The following is a 19,246-nucleotide window of genomic DNA, read 5'->3' as shown; positions in this document are numbered from 1 at the left end:
ATGCGGATATGCTCTCTTGAATCTGCACCCCTATGTCAGAAAGAATAAACAACCCATGCCGCATCCGGCGGTTCATTTCAACAACAATCGACACCCTCTTGCCGCACACTCCCAAAACAACCATACCCTGTAGCTAAACATCATAACTACGTCTGATGAACTAGTCTGTAGCCCGTGGCTAACCCATATACTGCGATCAACCCCCGTCCCCAATGGATCAAGACACGATGGAAATTGATGGCATCCAGGACCATAGAGGAGTCAAGCGCACCGCCGCTGACGCTGGATTCCCAGGTCCAGGCCCGAGAAAGATCCAGGTATGAAATGTCCCCAAAGTTATCGTGCGCTATTGATTGACGGCCCAACAGGCTTTGGACCCGGATGTTGTTAACAAAATTGCTGCGGGAGAGATCATCGTTGCTCCCATGCATGCATTGAAAGAGTTGATCGAGAATTCTGTGGATGCTGGTGCTACAGCAGTGGAAATCCTGGTCAAGGATGGGGGTCTTAAGCTCCTTCAAATCACCGATAATGGCCACGGAATCGATGTTAGTCAGGCCTCCATTGCTTAACGGTGTTGTGAAAGTCTTGGCTAACGTCTTGCGCAGAGTGAGGATCTACCGATACTGTGCGAAAGATTTACTACGTCCAAGCTCAAGGCCTTTGAGGACTTGTCCAGCATAGCCACTTACGGTTTTCGGGGTGAGGCCTTGGCAAGTATCAGCCATATAGCCCATCTCACCGTGACCACCAAGACAGCTGGCTCTAGCTGCGCATGGAGAGCACATTATCGAGACGGTAAACTTGTGCCTGCGAAACCCGGGCAAAGTGCAGAGCCTAAACCCACAGCCGGGCGCGGCGGCACCCAGATAACGGTACGGAGAACCGCATGTTATGTTGTTAAAACCTTTTTCTTACTGATCTTTAGGTCGAGGACCTGTTCTACAATGTTCCAACCCGACGCCGTGCTTTCAGGTCCGCAAGTGAAGAATATGCGAAAATCCTTGACATCGTTGGACGCTACGCTGTCCACTGCAATGGAGTTTCATTTTCCTGCAAAAAACATGGAGACTCAGGGGTTAGCGTATCAACTCCAGTGAACTCAAGCACGATTGACCGCATAAGGCAAATTCATGGAAGTGCCGTGGCCAACGAGCTTATTCCTTTTGATGTAGAGGACTCGGCACTGGGCTTCCGTGCGTCAGGCTTCGCAAGCAATGCAAATTACCATGCTAAACGCACGGTTATTTTGTTGTTTATCAATCATCGGTCCGTGGAATCATCTGGAATACGGAAAGCCGTGGAGCAAACGTATTCCGCTTTCCTGCCGAAAGGCGGGCACCCCTTTGCGTACCTAAACATCGAAATCGAGCCGCACAGAGTGGACGTCAACGTTCACCCCACAAAGCGAGAAGTTAACTTCCTAAACGAAGACGAAATAATTGAGCTGATCTGCAATGCGGTCAGGACGAAATTGGCGAATGTCGACTCCAGTCGCACTTTCATGACTCAAACATTACTTCCCGGCATACATCCGTCGGGCACTCCACCCGCCGATACCTCTTCACCGAGAGCTACGATAGAGGGGAAGGTACCACTCCGAACAGTAGCTGGGTCTAAAAGGCCCTACGAGAACAATCTAGTCAGAACAGACGTAAAGATGAGAAAGATTACGTCCATGTTCCCAGTCGGAACCCCGGAACAAGGTGCAAACCAAGAAGGGGGTTCCCAGTCACAACATACCCATAGTTACGAAGCCAGCGGCCGTGAATCGGTTAACATTCGCCTCACGTCGGTAAAGAACCTGCGGGCTGCGGTACGATCGACGATGCATAATAGTTTGACAGACATCTTCTCTTCGCTGACTTATGTGGGGTTGGTGGATGAACGACGCCGGATCGCAGCGATCCAGTCTGGGGTCAAGCTCTATCTTGTAGACTATGGAATGGTCTGCAATGAATTCTTCTATCAGATTGGATTAACTGATTTCGGGAATTTTGGGGTGATCAATCTCGAATCATCGCCACGTTTAGTAGACCTGCTCTCGCTTGCTGCCGCCGTCGAACGTGATGAGCACCACCGCCGCATCAAAGCAGGCGAGGGAGGAGAGTCCAATCCATCCAACGCTGTGAACAATGGGGACCCTAGCAATATTGACTTCAGTCGAGTTCCAGAGATAATCGCTGCCCATCTCATTGAGAAGAGAGAAATGCTCAACGAGTATTTCTCCCTCTCCATTTCGGAAGATGGTAGCCTGCTATCCATTCCCTTACTGCTAAAGAATTATATGCCTTCCCTAGCAAAGCTTCCACGATTCCTTCTCCGTCTCGGACCATACGTTGATTGGACAAACGAAGAGGCCTGTTTCCGGACATTTCTAAGAGAGCTGGCCGCATTCTATACTCCAGAACAATTACCCACCATCCCAGCCACCCCCACACCCGCCATCGCCAGCCTCGGCGCCGACGGTTCTAACACGCAGGGAGAGCGGCCAACACAGGAAAGCTTGAACGCCCAGCACCAGTCGGAAACTCAACCTAGTTCTACACCACCGCAAAAAGAGGACCCGTCTATCACCCGCCGACGAACCCAGTTGGCATGGATGCTGGAGCATATCCTCTTTCCGGCGATCAGATCTCGGCTAGTGGCGACAGATGATCTGGTAAGAGGGGTTGTGGAGGTTGCTGATCTCAAGGGCTTATACAGAGTTTTCGAAAGATGCTGAAGCGCAAGAGAGCATACTTGCTGAAAAGTTGGAAATAATGAAACTGACTACTCTTTAAAAAAAAAAAAAAAAAAAAAAAAAAAAAAAAGGAAAAAGAAAGAGATAATCTTGGCCGTAAAATTTAATGATGGTTTGCTCATTTCCCACCCACCCGGGGCTCTTCTTCGGTTGATTTCTGTCTTGTTGGTTTGAAAAGGTCCTCTTTCATTTATCTTTTCTTTTCTTTTCTTTTTCTTTTTTTTAACGTGAAGCGCTCTACTATGATATTAGCTACTTCATTTTCTCTTCGGCATACGTATATACCCCCCAATATCAATTTCCGGAACCACATTCCCCCCAAAAATTACTATGAAAGCTCAGCAAACAACAAAAGGGTAGTTTATTAGTTGATTCTTGTAAAACACACCCTACAATATGTTTTATAGCGCCAGCAGGATGAGACACGAGAGAGATGATGAAAAAAGAGATTTGATTCTTGAGCCTGCTAATTTTAGACAACACGTCCAAATTGAGAGAGAAACGCGAGGGGAAAAAAAAAGAAAAAGCAAAACAGGGGAAAAGGAAAAGGGAAGATAACCAAAAAAATGGAAAGGTTCATATTTCTCAGTGTCTCTCTCATTGGTACCAGCATATATTTCCGTGTAATGTATTCTCCCATTTCCTCTGTAGTTAGTTCGTGTGTCTGTGTTTGATTTAATCGATACGATCCCTCGACTCCAAACAAGTGCCTGTCCAGTCCAGTCCAGTCCAGCTAAAAAATCATAGATCTCCGACCTCGTAGAAAATAACAAGAGAAGAAAGAAGAGGAGAAGATAGAAGAAAGTCTGGCAGATCAGAAAAAGGGGTAAAAAAGGAAAAAGAGGTAGAAGACCCATACATTCCCGCCATATAAATATATAAAATACCGAAGTCAGCCATCATGAAAACAAAAAAGGGGGGAGAAAGATCATATTCCTCATCATAGTGCGTCCGCGATAGTCGTTAAAGCAATTAAAAATGACAAATATTACGCTCGGACGCCTTCTATTGTCTCGAGTACGGCTTATTCATGAGAGCTATCTCACGCGCAATCGTCGTCCATTCTAGCTCACGTCGGATGGGCTGGTTACGTTTTAGCTGGAGATGCTCGTCCCATTTAAGAAGTTCGTAGCTAATGGCTCATCAGCATCGGCTCAAGGAGCGATAACTTGTCCTGGCCTAATTGCGGTGGGTTTGACCAGGCATTCATGGGTACATAAGCTAAGTAAGGGTATACAGAGCTAAACACTCACACAAATCGCAGATGTGGTTGGATAATGACGTTTAATCTTCTAGCACGAACGTAGCAGCTGCGGTCCCGTCAGCATGTAATTGCCTCAAAACACATGGAGAGAGAACGTACTATGCTCGGGGAAAGGACAACCCCAGTGACGCCATCACCTCTGCAATGCAGATAGTCGCCGACCTCGAAACGCCAACACGACAATGGACCAAGGCAGCAGTGCCGTCCAATTTTCCTTTCTCTGGATGAAGCTGTTAGTCCCTCTGACCATTCCCCAAGTTGCGATCCAAGCAGTACAAATATCGAGGACCTACCGATAAATTGCAAACATCGATCAAACTCCTTTGTCAAAGGATCTATACCGTTGTCTTGAACGTCGTCTATCATCATTAGGTTCTCTGAACCCCAACTCATAAGCTCCGTTTCCGGCCAGGATACCGGCTCTCCGATGCTCAGTATACGTCCAATCCCCAAGGCTTTCAACAACTCAGGATTGTTCGCATGTGTCAAGTTACCCAGATACATATACGGCAATATCCGACTGGGAAGGGAGCCATCCAGCCGCGCCATCCAGCCAGGGTCAGGCTGATTGATAAGCCTCGCCGCTTTCGCAGCAGGGCTTTCGCGCAATAACTGGTGCTGTATAGTTGTCAAAAATGTGACATCCGAAGGATACGCGAAAAAGTTCCTCTTCTTCTCACAATGTAGCCTTAGCCATGCTTCGTGAGCCGGCACACCCTCGGCAAACATGAAATATGCTATAGCTAGAAGGGAACTCTCAGTGTACCCATCAGCACAATGGATCAAAACTTTCTTAGGGCGAGGACCCAGAGTGATCATCTGAATATCTCCGTCAGATTCGACTCTTGCTTGGTCTTGCATTTGCTCCGATCCCTGTGAGTGTGTGATATGGTAGATCCATCTGCAGGTGTCAATGATGTCAAACACTTCAACCTGGCTCAGTTCCGATGCTATGAGACTTCCAGATGAGGGAAATTCTATGCTCTGGGGCCCAGATTCAAGGAGAGCCGTGACTTTGGTTAGATATCGTGGGTCCGGTATATTGGCAACATCGTGGGCCTCGATCATGAGGTCAAAACCTGCCTCCAGCCCGTTATTTGAGGAGAGCTCCGGCGTGAAGCCAAGGTAAACGTTTTCCGATATTTCTGATGGGTGAGACATGTTACACATCTCTATTCTCTCCCAGCGGACTAGGTTGCTCAGTAAAATTGCCATCCAGCCGACGGACTATATGAAGGACTTACAGAAATCCATCAGCCCATCGTTGACCTGCCCATCGGAGCGAACGGCCACCAATTCAGGATGTTGCTGTTCAAGGTGGTGGAAGGGCGCTGGGATAGTCAGTTCATGTTCCAGTGAGTGACTATGAAAAAGCAAGGCGACACCTACTTGATAGAACAAAGGTGTTCACGAGGCGGAGCTCCTCTCCAGGGTCGAACCTGTGCCTCCATGCTTCCTGAGCTGACGAGATCTCTTTAGCCAAAGATAGCACCTGGGCGGGCCTGACACCATCTTCTCCGTAGAGGATAATGTCCGAAATGGGAGCGAGTTTGGCGGTCTGAATTTGGAAATTTCGCACCGAGAATCCGACCGGCGGGTCCGGGTCGGGGAATGTAGAGCCATTGATGATCTCACCGGGTGCCACTGCCCCTTTGACCCTTGAACTGGCCAGTTCTCCGCCCACCTTGACAATGACTATACTCCTCAAACATTTCGGTATACGTCGCAGGGTCCTCCGCCTTGGGACGAAGAACGCCAATTGGATCTGGTTGTCTGGATGTAAACCGTGCAGCCATGGAAAAACTTTGTTGGGTTCCGGTAGGGCTCGCGTGGACGCCTCGTCGAGCGCCGCAGCCAATTGGTCTGCGTCGATGGTGTAGACCGGAGGATTATCATAGACCTTTGGGAACTTGGTGGGAGGATAGAGAAATGTCTTCACAGGCTTTGTTGTCGATATGGATGGAGCTGGGACCTTGGAGCTTGCAGGAGGTGGACCTGTGGGGCAAACTGGGAGGTGCTTATTTGGTATCGGCGTTTGGGCTCTCGGTGCGGAACCACTGAGGCTGAGGGCGGAGGGAAGGGGAGGGGGAGTCGAAGAGTGTTGAACTGGATGTTGCTGGACCACAATCATCGCCATATTACGCTGTCTGGGAGCTTAGAACACTCGAAAAAAAGCTGACCCCGAAGCTGTTTTGGTGGACGTCACGTAGCTTGGTTCGGACGAATCACGGTCACATGTGAGGGGCAAGTAGGAAACGTATATAGCTGGCGGAGGTTGTTGGATGAAAAAGCAGCAGCGCTGGAGATATATAGGGTGTGGGAAGACAAGCGAGCGACAAGTTGAACGGGAGGATGAACTGGTGACACAGCGTTAACAGGGAGAACAGCAAGTATTTGCCAAACGGGAAGATCAGCCCACCGGGTCGACGAGAGACGAGCGAGAGCATCAGCACTCGGCCATCGTCAGTATCTGCACATCTGAGGGCCGCGAAAGCGGGTCAATTAAGAAGATCGTTGAGGTCCTGGTGCTTTTACAGCAACCGCATGGAACAAATCAACAAAAGCAGCAACTCACGCTCTGATGCGAGTAGAACCGATCGATTCTCTTCCTCACTTTCTGGCAGGGGAGCAACGGATAAGGCACGCCAAGAGCAAATCGAAGTTCAATTACGTAGACGACGCCAACGCATCCGGCAAAGAATATGATCAATACTAAATAGCAACAGAGGGCAACAGTCGAAGCAAAAGGAAAACGAAGTGGAGAGTGCCGGACAGACGGCGATGAACAATAATACGGCCGATATCCATGGGTTTGAAAAAAGGGAGAATGGATGGGATGGCGGGGAGGGGGGAAGAGAGAGCGCATCCATGCAGGTGATTTGCTGGGCGACCAAAAGTAGCTTACGGAGTTTGTTACCCAGTGAGTTAGGATTTAGGCCCGCGGACGGAGCAAACTAAACGGTGGTGTTTTCCGTCCCGTATGTACTCCGTACGTCCATACTTTCATCCACACATCCATACATAGTTTGGGGGGGGGGGGGGGGAGGGGGGCAGAGTGGCATGATGGCTACATCGGGATGTGGAACTTGGTACGGTGGGGAGACCACCGGGTTTTGGTAGGGCAGAGCAGGGGATCTCCCTCTTGTTCTTTATTTTATTTTATTGTTTTTTCCTTTTTTTTTAATCAAAACCTCGTTTCAGCGGGGATTCAAGAAGATGTTTGATGATATGTTTTTTTTTTAAGCTAGGCGTTGAAACTGGACATGCTGTTTCTGTTTCTTCTTCCTGTTAGAGTGTGAGACGATGCGAGTCGCACACAATCCAACCGCGGCTGTGAGGAATCAATCAGGTTGGGTCAAAAGGACGAACCGTCCTCCAGCCAACAGTTCATCACAGCATGCAGGACGCGAGTGACGGCCAACACATCAACCTTGCAGGGTGTGCGTGCTTGGAAGGCAGGGCATATAAGCACGGAGCAGGCATGTATGGACATATGTACCTCTCAGGTACCTCTTCTTTTTGGGTTCGCCATCTAGACACGTTTCTCTCCCTTTCAAGTCACTGGCTGAACTTCTAGCCCGCTCTGCTCTTCTCTCTCTCTCTCTCTCTCTCTCTCTCTCTCTCTCTCTCTCTCTCTCTCTCTCTCTGTCTCTCTCGCGCGCCTCTCTCTCTAAGTCTCCGACTCTCGCAGCCCGCCGGTGACTGGGCCCAGTCCTTGTCTGCGTGCATGGCGCCCGCCCAGGAAGAGGCAGAAAACAACCCTGTGGGGGGTGGCGACTCCACCAACCAAAACCCAGCCCGGCCCGGCCAATCGCAGGCCGCGGAACAGGGAGGGTGGGCCGATTGGGCTTTTGCTGTGGTGGGGTAGGACATCCCCAAGGCCGGACAGTGGGACGTGTTTTTTCTTTTTTTTTTGTGTTGACCCCGGACTTGGCTCCGTGTCATGTGGGAAAAACAGCTCAGGAGTAGGAAAGAATAGGTAAGTAGGCAGGAAGGCAGTCGGGGGAGAGGAAAAGAAAAAACCTGGAATTTTTGTTCACTGCTTTTGGATGGATGGAGGGCATGATGATGGTAGTCAATTGAGGCTTGCGTGATCAAGAATCTGGCCTACTTTTTTTAGGGGGAAAAAGATGCTTTTTATTCGCTGATGTGACTGACTAGTATATGTATGTACATATGTACACATGTTTGTGTATGTGCTTGATCAGGATGAGATCAGAATCTAGGCTGGCACATTCTTTGTTTGCGGGATGCTCTTGCAGGTGACCTATGAGGGATGTCGGGTGGTTGTTTGGCGTTGGGACGGGAGAGAGAGTCCAGACCTTCTGCGTCAAAAAGTGAAGGGGGATCATTCTTGAAGGTGGTTTGACACACACACACTCTCTCTCTCTCTTTTTCCCCCTCCCCTTGGAACCCTGCTGGCTGCTTCTGTGCCTACAGGAAAAACGCAAGAAATGTCCTTGAGGAAGAAGACCAGACTACGTTAGCTCAAGGGGCCTCGAAGAGGCGATGGTTTAGTAACTCCCCCGTCTCATTCGACACGATATACAAGAAGCGAATAGACACATGTAGCAGGTATGTATCAGCCGTTTCGGATCCAGGGCCTGCGTGTCTGACATGGATGTCATCCTGCCTTTTTCTTTTTTTGCCCACAATCCCCCTCTAGCCACCCGCTTGTTTATTCATCCCGCATGTAGGATACGGTCACGTGGTCGCCTTCTGCCTGAGCTCGTCGGCTAGCCGATCAAGATAGAACCGGGCAACATCGCTGGGCAGCCGATCAAATGAACGAGCAATCTTCTCCACATCCTTGCGCCCTTTCTCGTAGGCGTGTAGATCGCGGTTGCCGTACACATCCCGCCCGGGTGCGTAGCCCTGCACGAGGCTGCGGAAAAACACGTTGACTGCCACACTGACCCTGGCCGTGGGGCAGGCTGTGTGGAGCCAGAGTGGCGGGAGGAAGAGGATGTCTCCAGGTTTCATGACTGCCTCGTGCGGAGTCGTGCCGTACGGGGATGTGGGCTGGCTATCTGAAGTGTTCTGGAAGACGTTGATCGAGGAGCTTGACGCGCCGGGGGCGAATCCTAGTTTCGAAACGTCCCATGGGGGATACAAGATCAGCTTCTTCTCGCCTCGCACTTGGCAGAGAACATTGGCAAGAACCTGGATATTTCAATAGCCCCGGTCGTCAGCTCAAAACGAAACTTGGCTGCTGGGGCGAGAAACACAAGAGAGTTGTTTTTGGGGGGAAGGGGGAGGGGGGAGAAAGGGGAGACAATCTCACATCGTAGTGCAGCCATAAGATCACTGGCCCCGATATCCTTAGTGGAGAGCTATGAGCCTGTTCCGAAACCAATGACAGCTCGGGTGGCAGTCTGAAGTCGTCCTTAAGGCCAGGAAAATCCGTAGAAAGGTTGGCAGGCTCTTCGGAAGGCTTCTGAGCTGAAATCGCTCGCAGGTATTGTCGAGAACCCGCATGCACTTCATTCAAGAAAGTGCCAAATTCCTTTGTCACATACGTGAAGTTTTTCGTCTGAAAGTCCATATGCTCCGAACGCGAATCATGAACAACGACCTAAACGAGTTGGTGTTTTGATTCAATTTCTGATTCTCCCCGAGATGGGCTTTCGAAAGCAAACATACCTTCCGGTCATGTCCAACTGCGTTTCTGAGATATTCCTTAGTCCATGACTCCACGCATGGCCCGATATCGAGCCCTTCTAGGATCACAGGCCTCGACTTGTCAACAATCGTTCGAAAATCTCGAGGACTGGCTATCTTTACCCGCGAGACTGTAACAAGTGAATCTGCACTAGTCACAACGGGCTGTGGCGTCGCTGTTATTGTTCGTGCTGGACTTTGCTCTGAATCGATGGATGGCTCAACTGGAAGCCATTCATTAACCGCATTCGGTGTTGCGTCTTGCAGAAGCCATGTTCCTCCATTCCAGTAAGTTCCGAAGGAGAAGCATACTGCCCCGCCACCGACTATCAGAACTTTGCGCTCTGCTACAGGAAACGAGGAATGACCAACAAGCAGTGGTCGTGGGCCGTCAGAATCGATTGCTATGCCTGCTGCGGCCAAAATGCTGTCGCTATGTGATAGCGGGTCTTGCATAAAAGACCGCAGTGAGCTTATATCCAAAAGTATGATCTCATACTTTTGAGGAACAGAGCCGTCAACAGTTATTCCGCCGCTGACGATAATTTTGTTTCCCATCAGGTTGGCCGTTGACCCGAATCTCCCCAACCACCTGAACAACGGCATTCTAGTTGAAAGTTTTTCTGTCAATTCTTCCAACGTGAGGGAGATATCACCCTCGTCGGATCTAGATATCTGCCAGGTCCAAAAATCATTCAGAACTACGCCCCCCTGTGACATCCCGCCGAACATAATCCCTGTTTGGTTGTCAATACTGATAAGCGAGGCGCCAAATCGCGCTCTTGGGGTTCGGCCAATAATGTTTATCTCATTCCATCCGCTTTGTTCAGACCACAAGAGAAATTGCCCCAAGGTATCGCCAGTTGCTGACTTGCCTCCGTAGAGTAGAACATGCTTGCTACCTTGGCCTAGGTCAACAGCAACTGTAGAATGCCGGAAGCACGGAATCGGAAGACTATCAACCTGGTTCCATTTACCATTTGACTTTAGCCAGCAATCGCCTAATGGCATGGTTGGCGAGGCTCTTCCACCCGTAAGGAGGCATTGTTCGCCAAAAACGGTCGTAGAATGACACATTCGCGCCCCGATACTTGTTGGGGGCATATCGTGGATCGAGTGGTTTACCTCAGATTCGCTGTAAGCTTGTGCTGATGAGAGGCGGGTTTGGAGCCCCAATCCGCCGTGCAAACCAACCATGTGCTTCTTGATGGGAACAATGGACCCAAATCGCCTTTGACCATTAAATCTGGGCGGACACTGCGGCACCAGCCTTAATTGTTCGACATGAGTATCAGTTTCTCTTGTGGGCTCTTCAGAATCACCATTAGTTTTCGAACGTTTTGTCGAGGCCAGAAGTAGGAAATAATGGGATGCGAAAAGGGCGAATTCTTCCCATTCGTCAAAGGCTTCGTATTTGTCGAGAGATTCCCTCTGTAGATCGTTCAAGAATTGGGAATCGCTCCATAGCTCCCATAAGCTCTTTGCATTCGCGTATTTCCAGCCGGCATCAACAAAACGTTGTTCTTGTTTTCGTAGCGAAGGATACTCATGGATGGAGTACAGCGGAGTTCTTAGTTTCTGGAAATGATTCATCATCGTCTGCGAGAAAGGGTGCCCAGGTCCATCGGGGAAATATTGCTCGAGTAGACAGAAATTCGTGTCTGCTATTCATCAGTATATATGTAAGGAGGTCGCTGGGATCACACTTGTTCGTACCATCGCTTAGTGTCGATGCCCACTGAAGGAGGGCATCTGCAGATTTGACATCCATGTAAGTCAGAGACACTTCAGCGGTGCAAAGTATAGAGAAATCACTAGGAGAGCCGAGTTCAGACCTCAGCGACTTTTCCAATTCTGAGAGCTCGACCAGGTCGCAACCAATGCCGATGTACTGCCTGCTGCGTAGGAGCACGACGTCATCTTCAGCTGGATACTCGGCATCTGGGATAAGGCTACTAAGTGCAGCGGTTTTGTGTATCGTGTTTCGTTTCTCGACCATCAGCTTGTGGTAGTCGACATCGATAAACCGGACATTTTGGCATAGTGCGGGATCATGGGTGAGGAATTGAAAGGGCAATGGATCACTAGTTAGAGTAGAAACAGGGCCTCCGTTAGCTTTGCAGGACCAATTGAGCCTATAAATGCAAAGTGCACCTACAATCCGCAGCCGAAATTTATAATGACCTTTGGTCGATCGGAAGGTCGTTCAAGAAACACTTTCACCGTATGTTCAATGGCATACATACGCAGCCAGTACCCTCGATTGATCAATGGCGACCGCCGCTGGCGCTTCTTCACGAAGTACCGAATAAAATGCGGCTCGGGATAGTATAGCTGTTCCACACTCCGTTTCGAAATAATACTACTTCCATTCGTCTAAATGTAGACCGCTTAGTAAACTTAAAGACGTGTTCCGGTAAAAGCTGGGGTTCGAGGACAGCTCACACCCATGACCAGGCCTTTCTCCAGGTCTGTTTTGGCATCTGGCTGCCCGGAACCTGGGCATCGTAACCGAGGCATCTTAACCCAAGAGCAGGATGTCCGTTCCTCCCTGGCGAGCGCTACATTCTTCCATACAGCACTGAGGTCCTATGCCCCTCTAAAAATTCGTTATCGGCTCTGCTATCAAACACGCCAAGCCGGCGGCGCTTGGCCAAACTCTCCACGTGACGCCATCGAGATGTGGTCCGAGCGTTGGCGTTGGCGTCATTTGACTTCCCGCAGATTTGGTGGTGACCTACCAGAGTATCTGAACCTCACGACCTCGCTGCAGGCAACGGGCGAATCTCATCGTGCAGCTTCCCGGAAAGCTCCTTTGTTTTTCTCTCCATCTCCGTATCCTCAACCGCCCCGACCAAACTCTGTCAAAAGCGCATTCGTGATGAACGGCTTATAGCCTTTCAAGTGGAGAGTTATCCGGCGCGGAGGAGCCTTGGGAGTCTTGTCGTCGTGATTCTGCCCACACCACCTTGTTACGGGACGGATATCTTCTTTTACAACCCTTTCCTTCTATATCTTTCGCGATTGCACCCTGTTTGCCTAGCATGTCGATGAACTTTGTGACTTTCAACCAGGACTACAGCTATCTGGCTGTTGGTGTGTGCAGACATTCCTGCCCGTGAACAGCATGCATTCCCCCGCACTCGCTGCTGACGCTTACCGGTTTTAGGTACCTCAAAAGGATTCCGAATATTTACCACAGATCCGTTCGGGAAAAGCTATGAGACCAAGGAAGGGAACATAGCTATCCTAGAGATGCTCTTTTCGACGTCTCTGGTCGCGGTTATCCTCTCACCTCGACGATTGCAGATCATGAACACTAAGGTATCACATCCAACAATCCAGAACCTTTTTACTACAAGTGTAGGAAGCTTCTTTGTCCTGATTGCTAACTTTTATGCTCCTCTCAAGCGACAATCCGTCATATGCGAGCTCACCTTCCCGACCACTGTTCTAGCCATCCGATTAAACAGGAAACGTCTTGTAATTGTATTGGAAGACCAGATATATATCTATGATATTCAGACTATGAAACTCGTTTATACCATTGAGACCTCGCCGAACCCAAATGGTAGAGTTGCTACTACACGGTACTACTGTTGGAAAACCGGGCTAATTCTATCCCTTCGAATTTCTAGCTATCTGCGCCCTTGCACCATCCTCAGATAATTGCTACCTCGCCTATCCACTTCCTCAAAAGGCCCCTCCACCAAGCTTCTCTCCTCCCTCCCATGGCCCCCCTTCAAACACCCATATCCCTCCAACCAGTGGAGAGGTTCTGATATTCGATGCATATAAACTCGAGGCGGTCAATGTGGTAGAAGCACACAAGTCACCTTTATCATTTCTTGCATTGAACAGTGAAGGCACTCTTTTGGCAACTGCGTCTGACAAGGGAACAATTATCCGCGTCTTTTCGGTTCCCGCTGCTCATAAATTGTACCAGTTCAGAAGAGGGTCAATGCCGTCACGAATCTATAGTATGTCCTTTAACATAACGTCCACCTTGCTGTGCGTGTCATCAGCGACGGAGACCATTCATATTTTCAAACTGGGACAGCAACAAGGGTTGTCGAAAACCAGCAGTCCAAGTCGCAAACTGGAATCCAGTCGAGGTTCCGGAGATGAGTCTGCTGTCGAGTCCGCAAGTTCCGAGATGTCATCTCGAAAACATAACGGCACATTCATGGGAATGATCCGACGCACCTCCCAAAATGTTGGCAATAGCTTCGCGGCCACCGTTGGCGGCTATTTGCCCAAGGGAGTAACGGAAATGTGGGAGCCAGAACGCGATTTTGCCTGGATTAAATTACCTAAGTCGAATGGCGGCAATGGTGGCTCTGGACCTGTACGGAGTGTTGTCGCGATGAGCAGCAACACGCCTCAAGTGATGGTGGTGACAAGTGAGGGTAACTTTTACGTTTTTAATATTGATCTTTCAAAAGGAGGAGAGGGAACGTTGGTGAAGCAATATTCGTACGTTCCTTCACTTGTACTTGGCAAATGCTCCCCGAGCTTATGCTGACGTTTTTACTAGGGTGCTTGACTCCAGTGATAGAATGGGCTCAACAGATTTAGATTATTAAGATGCCTCCTTACGATACCAGGTCGGAATTTTCTGTTTTTTAGCCATTTTGGTCTACTTTACCTTAGGTTCTGTGCTCCGGAATTATTGGGCGTTTCGTGGTGCATTGGCAGCGACTTTTCTTTTTCTTTTTTTTCTTCCCCCCTTCCGATATGATTTCCACAATGGGTTATTAAATAGCAATTTCTCATCTCGTCCAGCTCGAATTTTGCTGGTCCACCGAGTGGAATACATACTGATTATGTATGTGCGGGAAGTTAGGATACATCAATTCAAGATACCAGATATATTACTGGTGAGGGTATCTGCGTAGATTTTCGTATCAAAAGTTTTCGTCCGGCAATTCTTCCCGCTTCCTGTGAGTCATTTTCGTCGGGATCCCAGCGGAAGCAGAGAAAGGTCCAAACTCAGCCCAATAATACGTTGAGAAACAGGGATACAGTCCAAACGGGTCTTAGGGGAGGGCTGAGATCATATGAGGTTTTATCTTGCATGAGTCTGGGAGACGAGCGGAGCTTTGCATTCTCAGCACACGAGCCAAATCCCGCCTGGAACGGCGTGGGCATCGACTCGGAATTTAACTCGAGAAAGATGGGGTTTGATCAACAGAGCTAAAGAACTATGCAGAACCTGCATTTATGCGACTTTCCAGCAAGGCCACACGGAAATCTGCTTCATAAGATGGGGGGCCCCCTTCGTCTGACTGACTTCTAGCTGTTTCTTTTTTGGTTTGCTCAAAAAGTTTTGTCTTTTTCCGCCAACTCAAAAAGTGTTGCATTCTCGATTTGCTGAAGGTGCCAACAGCGATGGAGCTGCAGGCTATTCACCAAGGCCCGAGTCGAGCCGGGACTATGCCAAACGTGAACGCTATAGAGTCCGAACCCAAAGCTCCATCTGACAACCCTACGTTGTCTGTGGAGGACCTGGCCGCTCCACCCACCGCTGCTACCATCCAGCCTACCTGGAAGCATCCCAAGACGAATATATGGCGCTTTATCTCGTGTAATTATAGCTTTATCATTCTTGGTGCCAATGATGCCGCTTATGGGGTAGGTTATCAAATATCCATTGCCAAGAATGAGCTCCCGGTTGACTATATCTTCTAGGCAATTATCCCATATGTATGTTGAGCTGCTTTCAACTACCGTCATGGGCATGGGAGAACCGTTTCTAATCTGTTGCGCAGCTTGAATCGTACTATAATGTCTCCTACACAGTGGTTTCTCTTGTCTTTCTATCGCCGATCGTGGGCTACGTGACTTCAGCTTCAATTAATAATATGATTCACATGAAGCTTGGTCAGAGAGGCGTTGCCATGTTGAGCCCTGGAGCACACCTGGCGGCCTATATCATTATCTGCGTGCACCCTCCCTTCCCAGTGCTTGTCATTGCTTTTATTCTGGCAGGGTTTGGCAATGGCCTGGCAGACGCCGCGTGGAATGCCTGGGTGGGTGGAATGGCAAATGCAAATGAGTTATTGGGCATTCTCCATGCATTCTATGGTTTGGGTGCTACGCTATCACCGACTGTTGCAACCAGTCTCATCACAAAGGCGCACTGGGAATGGTTTCAATTTTACTATCTGATCGTTGGTGCTGCGATTTTAGAGCTGGTATTCATGACGGCAACATTCTGGACAGCGACTGCAACAAAGTATTGTGCTGATAATCCTCCTGCAGCAATTCCGGAGTTTGATATTACTGCTCATGCACCAGAATCGACAAAGAAATTAAGTGTGATATTAAACAGAATTTTCGGTGGTAGTCGAACTGCGGAAGCACTCAAGAACAGAGTCACCTGGGTCTGCAGCATCTTCATCTCAATTTATGCGGGCGCGGAAGTCGGCCTTGGAGGCTGGATCGTCACATTCATGATCAACATCCGCCATGGAAGTGCCTTCGCGTCGGGTATGAGTGCAACCGGATTTTGGCTTGGACTTACCGTGGGACGCGTGATCCTAGGATTTGTAACTCCACGAGTCTTCAGGTCTGAGAAACATGCCGTCATCGTGTATCTCTTGTGCACTATCGTCCTCGAGTTACTCTTCTGGCTGGTCCCTCAGTTCTATGTGTCGGCGGTGATGGTCTCGTTCGTCGGCTTCTTTTTGGGACCTCTATTCCCGATCGCCATTGTTGCTGCGACAAAGTTGCTGCCGAAGCACATTCACGTATCAGCTATCGGGTTTGCAGCGGCTATCGGGGCCTCAGGATCCACTGCATTCCCTTTCGCAGTGGGTGCCATCGCCCAGGAGAAAGGTGTACAAATTTTACAGCCGTTCATACTCGGAATTCTAGTTGCGTGCCTGGGAATTTGGCTGTTTTTGCCGAGTCTATCAAAAAAGAGGCAGTAAATAATAGATGTTCTTACAGCATGAGAGATGAAGAACGAAAGTTTGAAAGGTGTGCGTGCGCACTGTTAAGTATATCCTGAGTGCTATACGGAGTACACTCTTGGAAAAGAGCATTAAAATATCCTGATAGGCAAAAGCTGATAATAACAAAAATAAATATTAATATTTGTTGCCGGAGTATTGTGTAAAGTGTTCTCGAAAATTATTGTATACTTCCAGTTTGCCCGCATTTGACTTTCCACAGAAAAGATCCCTAGCCCACTTCCTGCATCTCTCCCTGTGATCATCTTTGATGGCTTCGTTAAATAAATAAATAACCGAGCTGTATCTATCAGTCCCTACAATGAATCGACCCTCCCATATAGACCAGGCGCAAAGCTTAGATGATCCGAAGGAGAAGTTTTCATCTGAAAGTCTTTCCACATCCCGAGTACGGCACAAGCAAAGGAATCGGGCAAATCCTTTACAGCGCGGTATCGAAGAATTCTTAACGTCCCACATCTCTTCGTCATTTCTCATTGAGCCCAATATTCCATTTTCAAATCTAATTTCCTCTCTGCCTAAGCGCTACACAATATACCCGCCTCTCCTCCTTCTCCCTCAAAATACTTTCGACTCCGACCCTCATTGGAAGAGGTTGCTCTCCTCCTTCAAGCAGGACCAACTGAACACTTTATATGCCTGCGTTGCAGCGGCGTTTTCTGCCCAGGGCGTGACTCATATTGCAATTAACGCCCCAATTGCACTTAGGAAGGGCGATTCTGGCGATGAAAATCGAATGAGGAGTCCCACGGGTGTTACACCCTTGTATGGCGACTTTGGACATTTACCAGCTGATTCAGATACGGGAAAGGAGGAAAATCCCAGTGCTTCGGACTTGCAATCAGCATTCTGGGTCCAGGTGGTGCAGAATTCTGGAATCATTCAGATTTGGGCGCCGCTCTTCTCGATGTTTAGTCGGGGTAATATCATTGAGAAAGCGCGAATACTCGGCGCCGCGTCAACGTTTGAAGGCCTCACGGAGGCTGAGTTGGGCCAGAAACTAAAAGACATTGCGGTGGTCGACATGTACGCCGGAATTGGGTATTTCGTGTTTTCCTACTTGAAAAGAGGTGTTGGAAGAGTGTGGGCGTGGGAGCTGAATGGCTGGTCGATTGAGGGACTGAAAAGAGGTGCTCAGGCGAATGGCTGGAAGATTAAGAGTGTACGGGTGGACTCGAGCGGGAGTGTAGAGGGATTGGATGAGCTAATAGAGGGATTGAGTGACGAGGACCGGGTTGTCGCATTCCATGGTGATAATAGGTTTGCTGCGCGCATTCTATCGCAGGTGAAGGAGAGGCTGGAGAGAAAGGGGGCCTGGAAGAGTATCCGCCATGTGAATCTTGGTCTACTGCCTACATCTCAGGATTCTTGGGAGGGAGCAGTCGGATTACTAGACCATAAATACCAAGGTTGGGCTCATGTTCACGAGAATGTTGCGGTCGACGATATCGACGAAAAGAGTGACTATATTGTTCACGAGTTTGAGTCGCTTCTACAATCAGCTAGAAAAACCCGGCCATCATCGAGCTCGAATTCAGCTGTAGAGTGTCGAGCCGTGGAAAGGGTGAAAACATACGCCCCAGGCGTCATGCACTGTGTATTTGATATTCGTGTATAGCAGGTTGTAACTATGGGAATCTCTGGGATGCAAAACCCTTGATGGACAAACTCGCTCGAAACGCTCATGGTCAATGCTTAACATGAACACAAATCGCGGTCTATCGCCGAAGGTAGCCAAATCGTTCATAAAGGTTCTTCAAATAAATCAAACCCATACTCCTCGCAAAGAATACATAACATATGGAAGATCATGGCATAACCAAGAGTATGCATGCAGTGTTAAGAGGTGCTCCTCTTAAACTTCTCGGGGATGTTTGCCTCCACTATAGACATCATCTGAAGTTGGTCGAGTTTGTTCTGGGCGTGCTCCTCCTCGTCATGTCTGCGGAAATGCTCAATGTCCTCCGGATGCGTTAGATCCTCCGGCCTAGCATTTTCACCGTGGTATTTCTCGAAGTGGTGAATCTCATATTCATACTCCATATCTCCGTGATGTCCGGGGCCGACGCCAAAGTCGGGAAGTTTCTTGCCCTCTTTGGAGAGTCTCAGCCACTCTTCCTTTGTGATCACGCCAGTCCTTTTTGGATCAAAGATCGCAAACACCTCAGTCAAGATTTGTTTCTTTCGGTCTTCGGTTAAATTAGAATTAGATTCGTCGTCGAGACCATACGTCTTTCGCACTTCTTCGGGAGTCCATGTTCCAGTGCTGTCGTAGTCATGCAGAAGGAAGAAGGAGGCGGCATCGAAGTCAGAAATATGATGTTCCTCTGTGAAGAGTTCAGTCGTCAGCTCTAATCTGAAATATAGCGACCAATGGGGTGACCATGCAGCAAGCGAAAGATACTAGTTATAATGATTTGTCTTCCGTACCTATCATATGCCTTGTCTCCCAGTCCGCGTCTGGGGGAACCTCCGGTATATGGGCAGATATTAGTGGCATCGCCACTAATAATGCTATCAACAAGCTGTGTATGACCGCCATTTCGACAACGAGGAATCTAGATATCTAGCCGTTTCGGCTGCATGGGCGCAAATCGAAAC

At 49.0% G+C, this 19,246-nt stretch overlaps 7 protein-coding genes across 7 annotated transcripts; 4 read left to right on the top strand and 3 right to left on the bottom strand.

Moving 5' to 3' along the window:
- Positions 1-212: 212 nt before the first annotated feature.
- On the top strand, positions 213-2,815 carry CIMG_09173 (DNA mismatch repair protein MutL; the record flags this gene model as incomplete). The annotated part of the gene is made up of 4 exons (XM_001239551.2): positions 213-317; positions 369-548; positions 609-875; positions 929-2,815. The coding sequence occupies 4 exons, from the start codon at positions 213-215 to the stop codon at positions 2,723-2,725; spliced, it is 2,349 nt and encodes a 782-aa protein (XP_001239552.2). The 3' UTR covers positions 2,726-2,815.
- Positions 2,816-3,173: 358 nt separating this feature from the next.
- Positions 3,174-6,819, bottom strand: CIMG_09172 (pps1 dual specificty phosphatase). Its single transcript, XM_001239550.2, has 6 exons — positions 5,397-6,819; positions 5,252-5,338; positions 4,301-5,197; positions 4,107-4,227; positions 3,997-4,053; positions 3,174-3,875 (listed from the first exon to the last, which is right to left on the bottom strand). The coding sequence occupies exons 1-6, from the start codon at positions 6,142-6,144 to the stop codon at positions 3,749-3,751; spliced, it is 2,037 nt and encodes a 678-aa protein (XP_001239551.1). The 5' UTR covers positions 6,145-6,819; the 3' UTR covers positions 3,174-3,748.
- Positions 6,820-7,927: 1,108 nt separating this feature from the next.
- CIMG_09171 (leucine carboxyl methyltransferase) lies at positions 7,928-12,240 on the bottom strand. Its single transcript, XM_001239549.2, has 6 exons — positions 12,114-12,240; positions 11,827-12,044; positions 11,385-11,752; positions 9,651-11,329; positions 9,292-9,582; positions 7,928-9,170 (listed from the first exon to the last, which is right to left on the bottom strand). Exons 1-6 carry the CDS (start codon positions 12,186-12,188, stop codon positions 8,712-8,714), a joined length of 3,090 nt encoding a protein of 1,029 aa, XP_001239550.2. The 5' UTR covers positions 12,189-12,240; the 3' UTR covers positions 7,928-8,711.
- A 208-nt stretch (positions 12,241-12,448) lies between these two features.
- On the top strand, positions 12,449-14,523 carry CIMG_09170 (protein-vacuolar targeting protein Atg18). Its single transcript, XM_001239548.2, has 5 exons — positions 12,449-12,764; positions 12,838-12,992; positions 13,080-13,239; positions 13,307-14,144; positions 14,206-14,523. Exons 1-5 carry the CDS (start codon positions 12,713-12,715, stop codon positions 14,252-14,254), a joined length of 1,254 nt encoding a protein of 417 aa, XP_001239549.1. The 5' UTR covers positions 12,449-12,712; the 3' UTR covers positions 14,255-14,523.
- Positions 14,524-14,796: 273 nt separating this feature from the next.
- Positions 14,797-16,774, top strand: CIMG_09169 (MFS transporter). The gene is made up of 4 exons (XM_001239547.2): positions 14,797-14,904; positions 14,968-15,302; positions 15,360-15,374; positions 15,440-16,774. Exons 1-4 carry the CDS (start codon positions 14,892-14,894, stop codon positions 16,601-16,603), a joined length of 1,527 nt encoding a protein of 508 aa, XP_001239548.2. The 5' UTR covers positions 14,797-14,891; the 3' UTR covers positions 16,604-16,774.
- A 159-nt stretch (positions 16,775-16,933) lies between these two features.
- Positions 16,934-18,309, top strand: CIMG_09168 (tRNA wybutosine-synthesizing protein 2). The gene has a single exon (XM_001239546.2). It carries the CDS (start codon positions 16,947-16,949, stop codon positions 18,261-18,263), a length of 1,317 nt encoding a protein of 438 aa, XP_001239547.1. The 5' UTR covers positions 16,934-16,946; the 3' UTR covers positions 18,264-18,309.
- Positions 18,228-19,245, bottom strand: CIMG_09167 (secretory pathway protein). Its single transcript, XM_001239545.2, has 2 exons — positions 19,076-19,245; positions 18,228-18,972 (listed from the first exon to the last, which is right to left on the bottom strand). Exons 1-2 carry the CDS (start codon positions 19,185-19,187, stop codon positions 18,485-18,487), a joined length of 600 nt encoding a protein of 199 aa, XP_001239546.1. The 5' UTR covers positions 19,188-19,245; the 3' UTR covers positions 18,228-18,484.
- Position 19,246: the final 1 nt, after the last annotated feature.

The sequence above is a fragment of the Coccidioides immitis genome (assembly GCF_000149335.2).
Source record: "Coccidioides immitis RS genomic scaffold supercont3.5, whole genome shotgun sequence".
NCBI classification, from domain to species: Eukaryota; Fungi; Ascomycota; class Eurotiomycetes; order Onygenales; family Onygenaceae; genus Coccidioides; species Coccidioides immitis.
Note: the sequence above shows the minus strand (reverse complement) of the source record. Positions and strands in the feature narration are given on the sequence as shown.

Coding starts and splice junctions, on each gene's coding strand:
- CIMG_09172 (XM_001239550.2), bottom strand. CDS start 6,144: ATGGCGATGATTGTGGTCCAGCAACATCCAGTTCAACACTCTTCGACT. Junction 5,339..5,396: donor GAACACCTTTGTTCTATCAA/GTAGGTGTCGCC, acceptor TGACTATCCCAG/CGCCCTTCCACCACCTTGAA. Junction 4,228..4,300: donor TCGATGTTTGCAATTTATCG/GTAGGTCCTCGA, acceptor AGCTTCATCCAG/AGAAAGGAAAATTGGACGGC.
- CIMG_09171 (XM_001239549.2), bottom strand. CDS start 12,188: ATGCCTCGGTTACGATGCCCAGGTTCCGGGCAGCCAGATGCCAAAACA. Junction 12,045..12,113: donor AGAAAGGCCTGGTCATGGGT/GTGAGCTGTCCT, acceptor GTCTACATTTAG/ACGAATGGAAGTAGTATTAT. Junction 11,330..11,384: donor GGCATCGACACTAAGCGATG/GTACGAACAAGT, acceptor GATGAATAGCAG/ACACGAATTTCTGTCTACTC.
- CIMG_09170 (XM_001239548.2), top strand. CDS start 12,713: ATGTCGATGAACTTTGTGACTTTCAACCAGGACTACAGCTATCTGGCT. Junction 12,993..13,079: donor TGCAGATCATGAACACTAAG/GTATCACATCCA, acceptor GCTCCTCTCAAG/CGACAATCCGTCATATGCGA. Junction 13,240..13,306: donor GACCTCGCCGAACCCAAATG/GTAGAGTTGCTA, acceptor TCGAATTTCTAG/CTATCTGCGCCCTTGCACCA.
- CIMG_09168 (XM_001239546.2), top strand. CDS start 16,947: ATGAATCGACCCTCCCATATAGACCAGGCGCAAAGCTTAGATGATCCG.
- CIMG_09167 (XM_001239545.2), bottom strand. CDS start 19,187: ATGGCGGTCATACACAGCTTGTTGATAGCATTATTAGTGGCGATGCCA. Junction 18,973..19,075: donor GGAGACAAGGCATATGATAG/GTACGGAAGACA, acceptor AACTCTTCACAG/AGGAACATCATATTTCTGAC.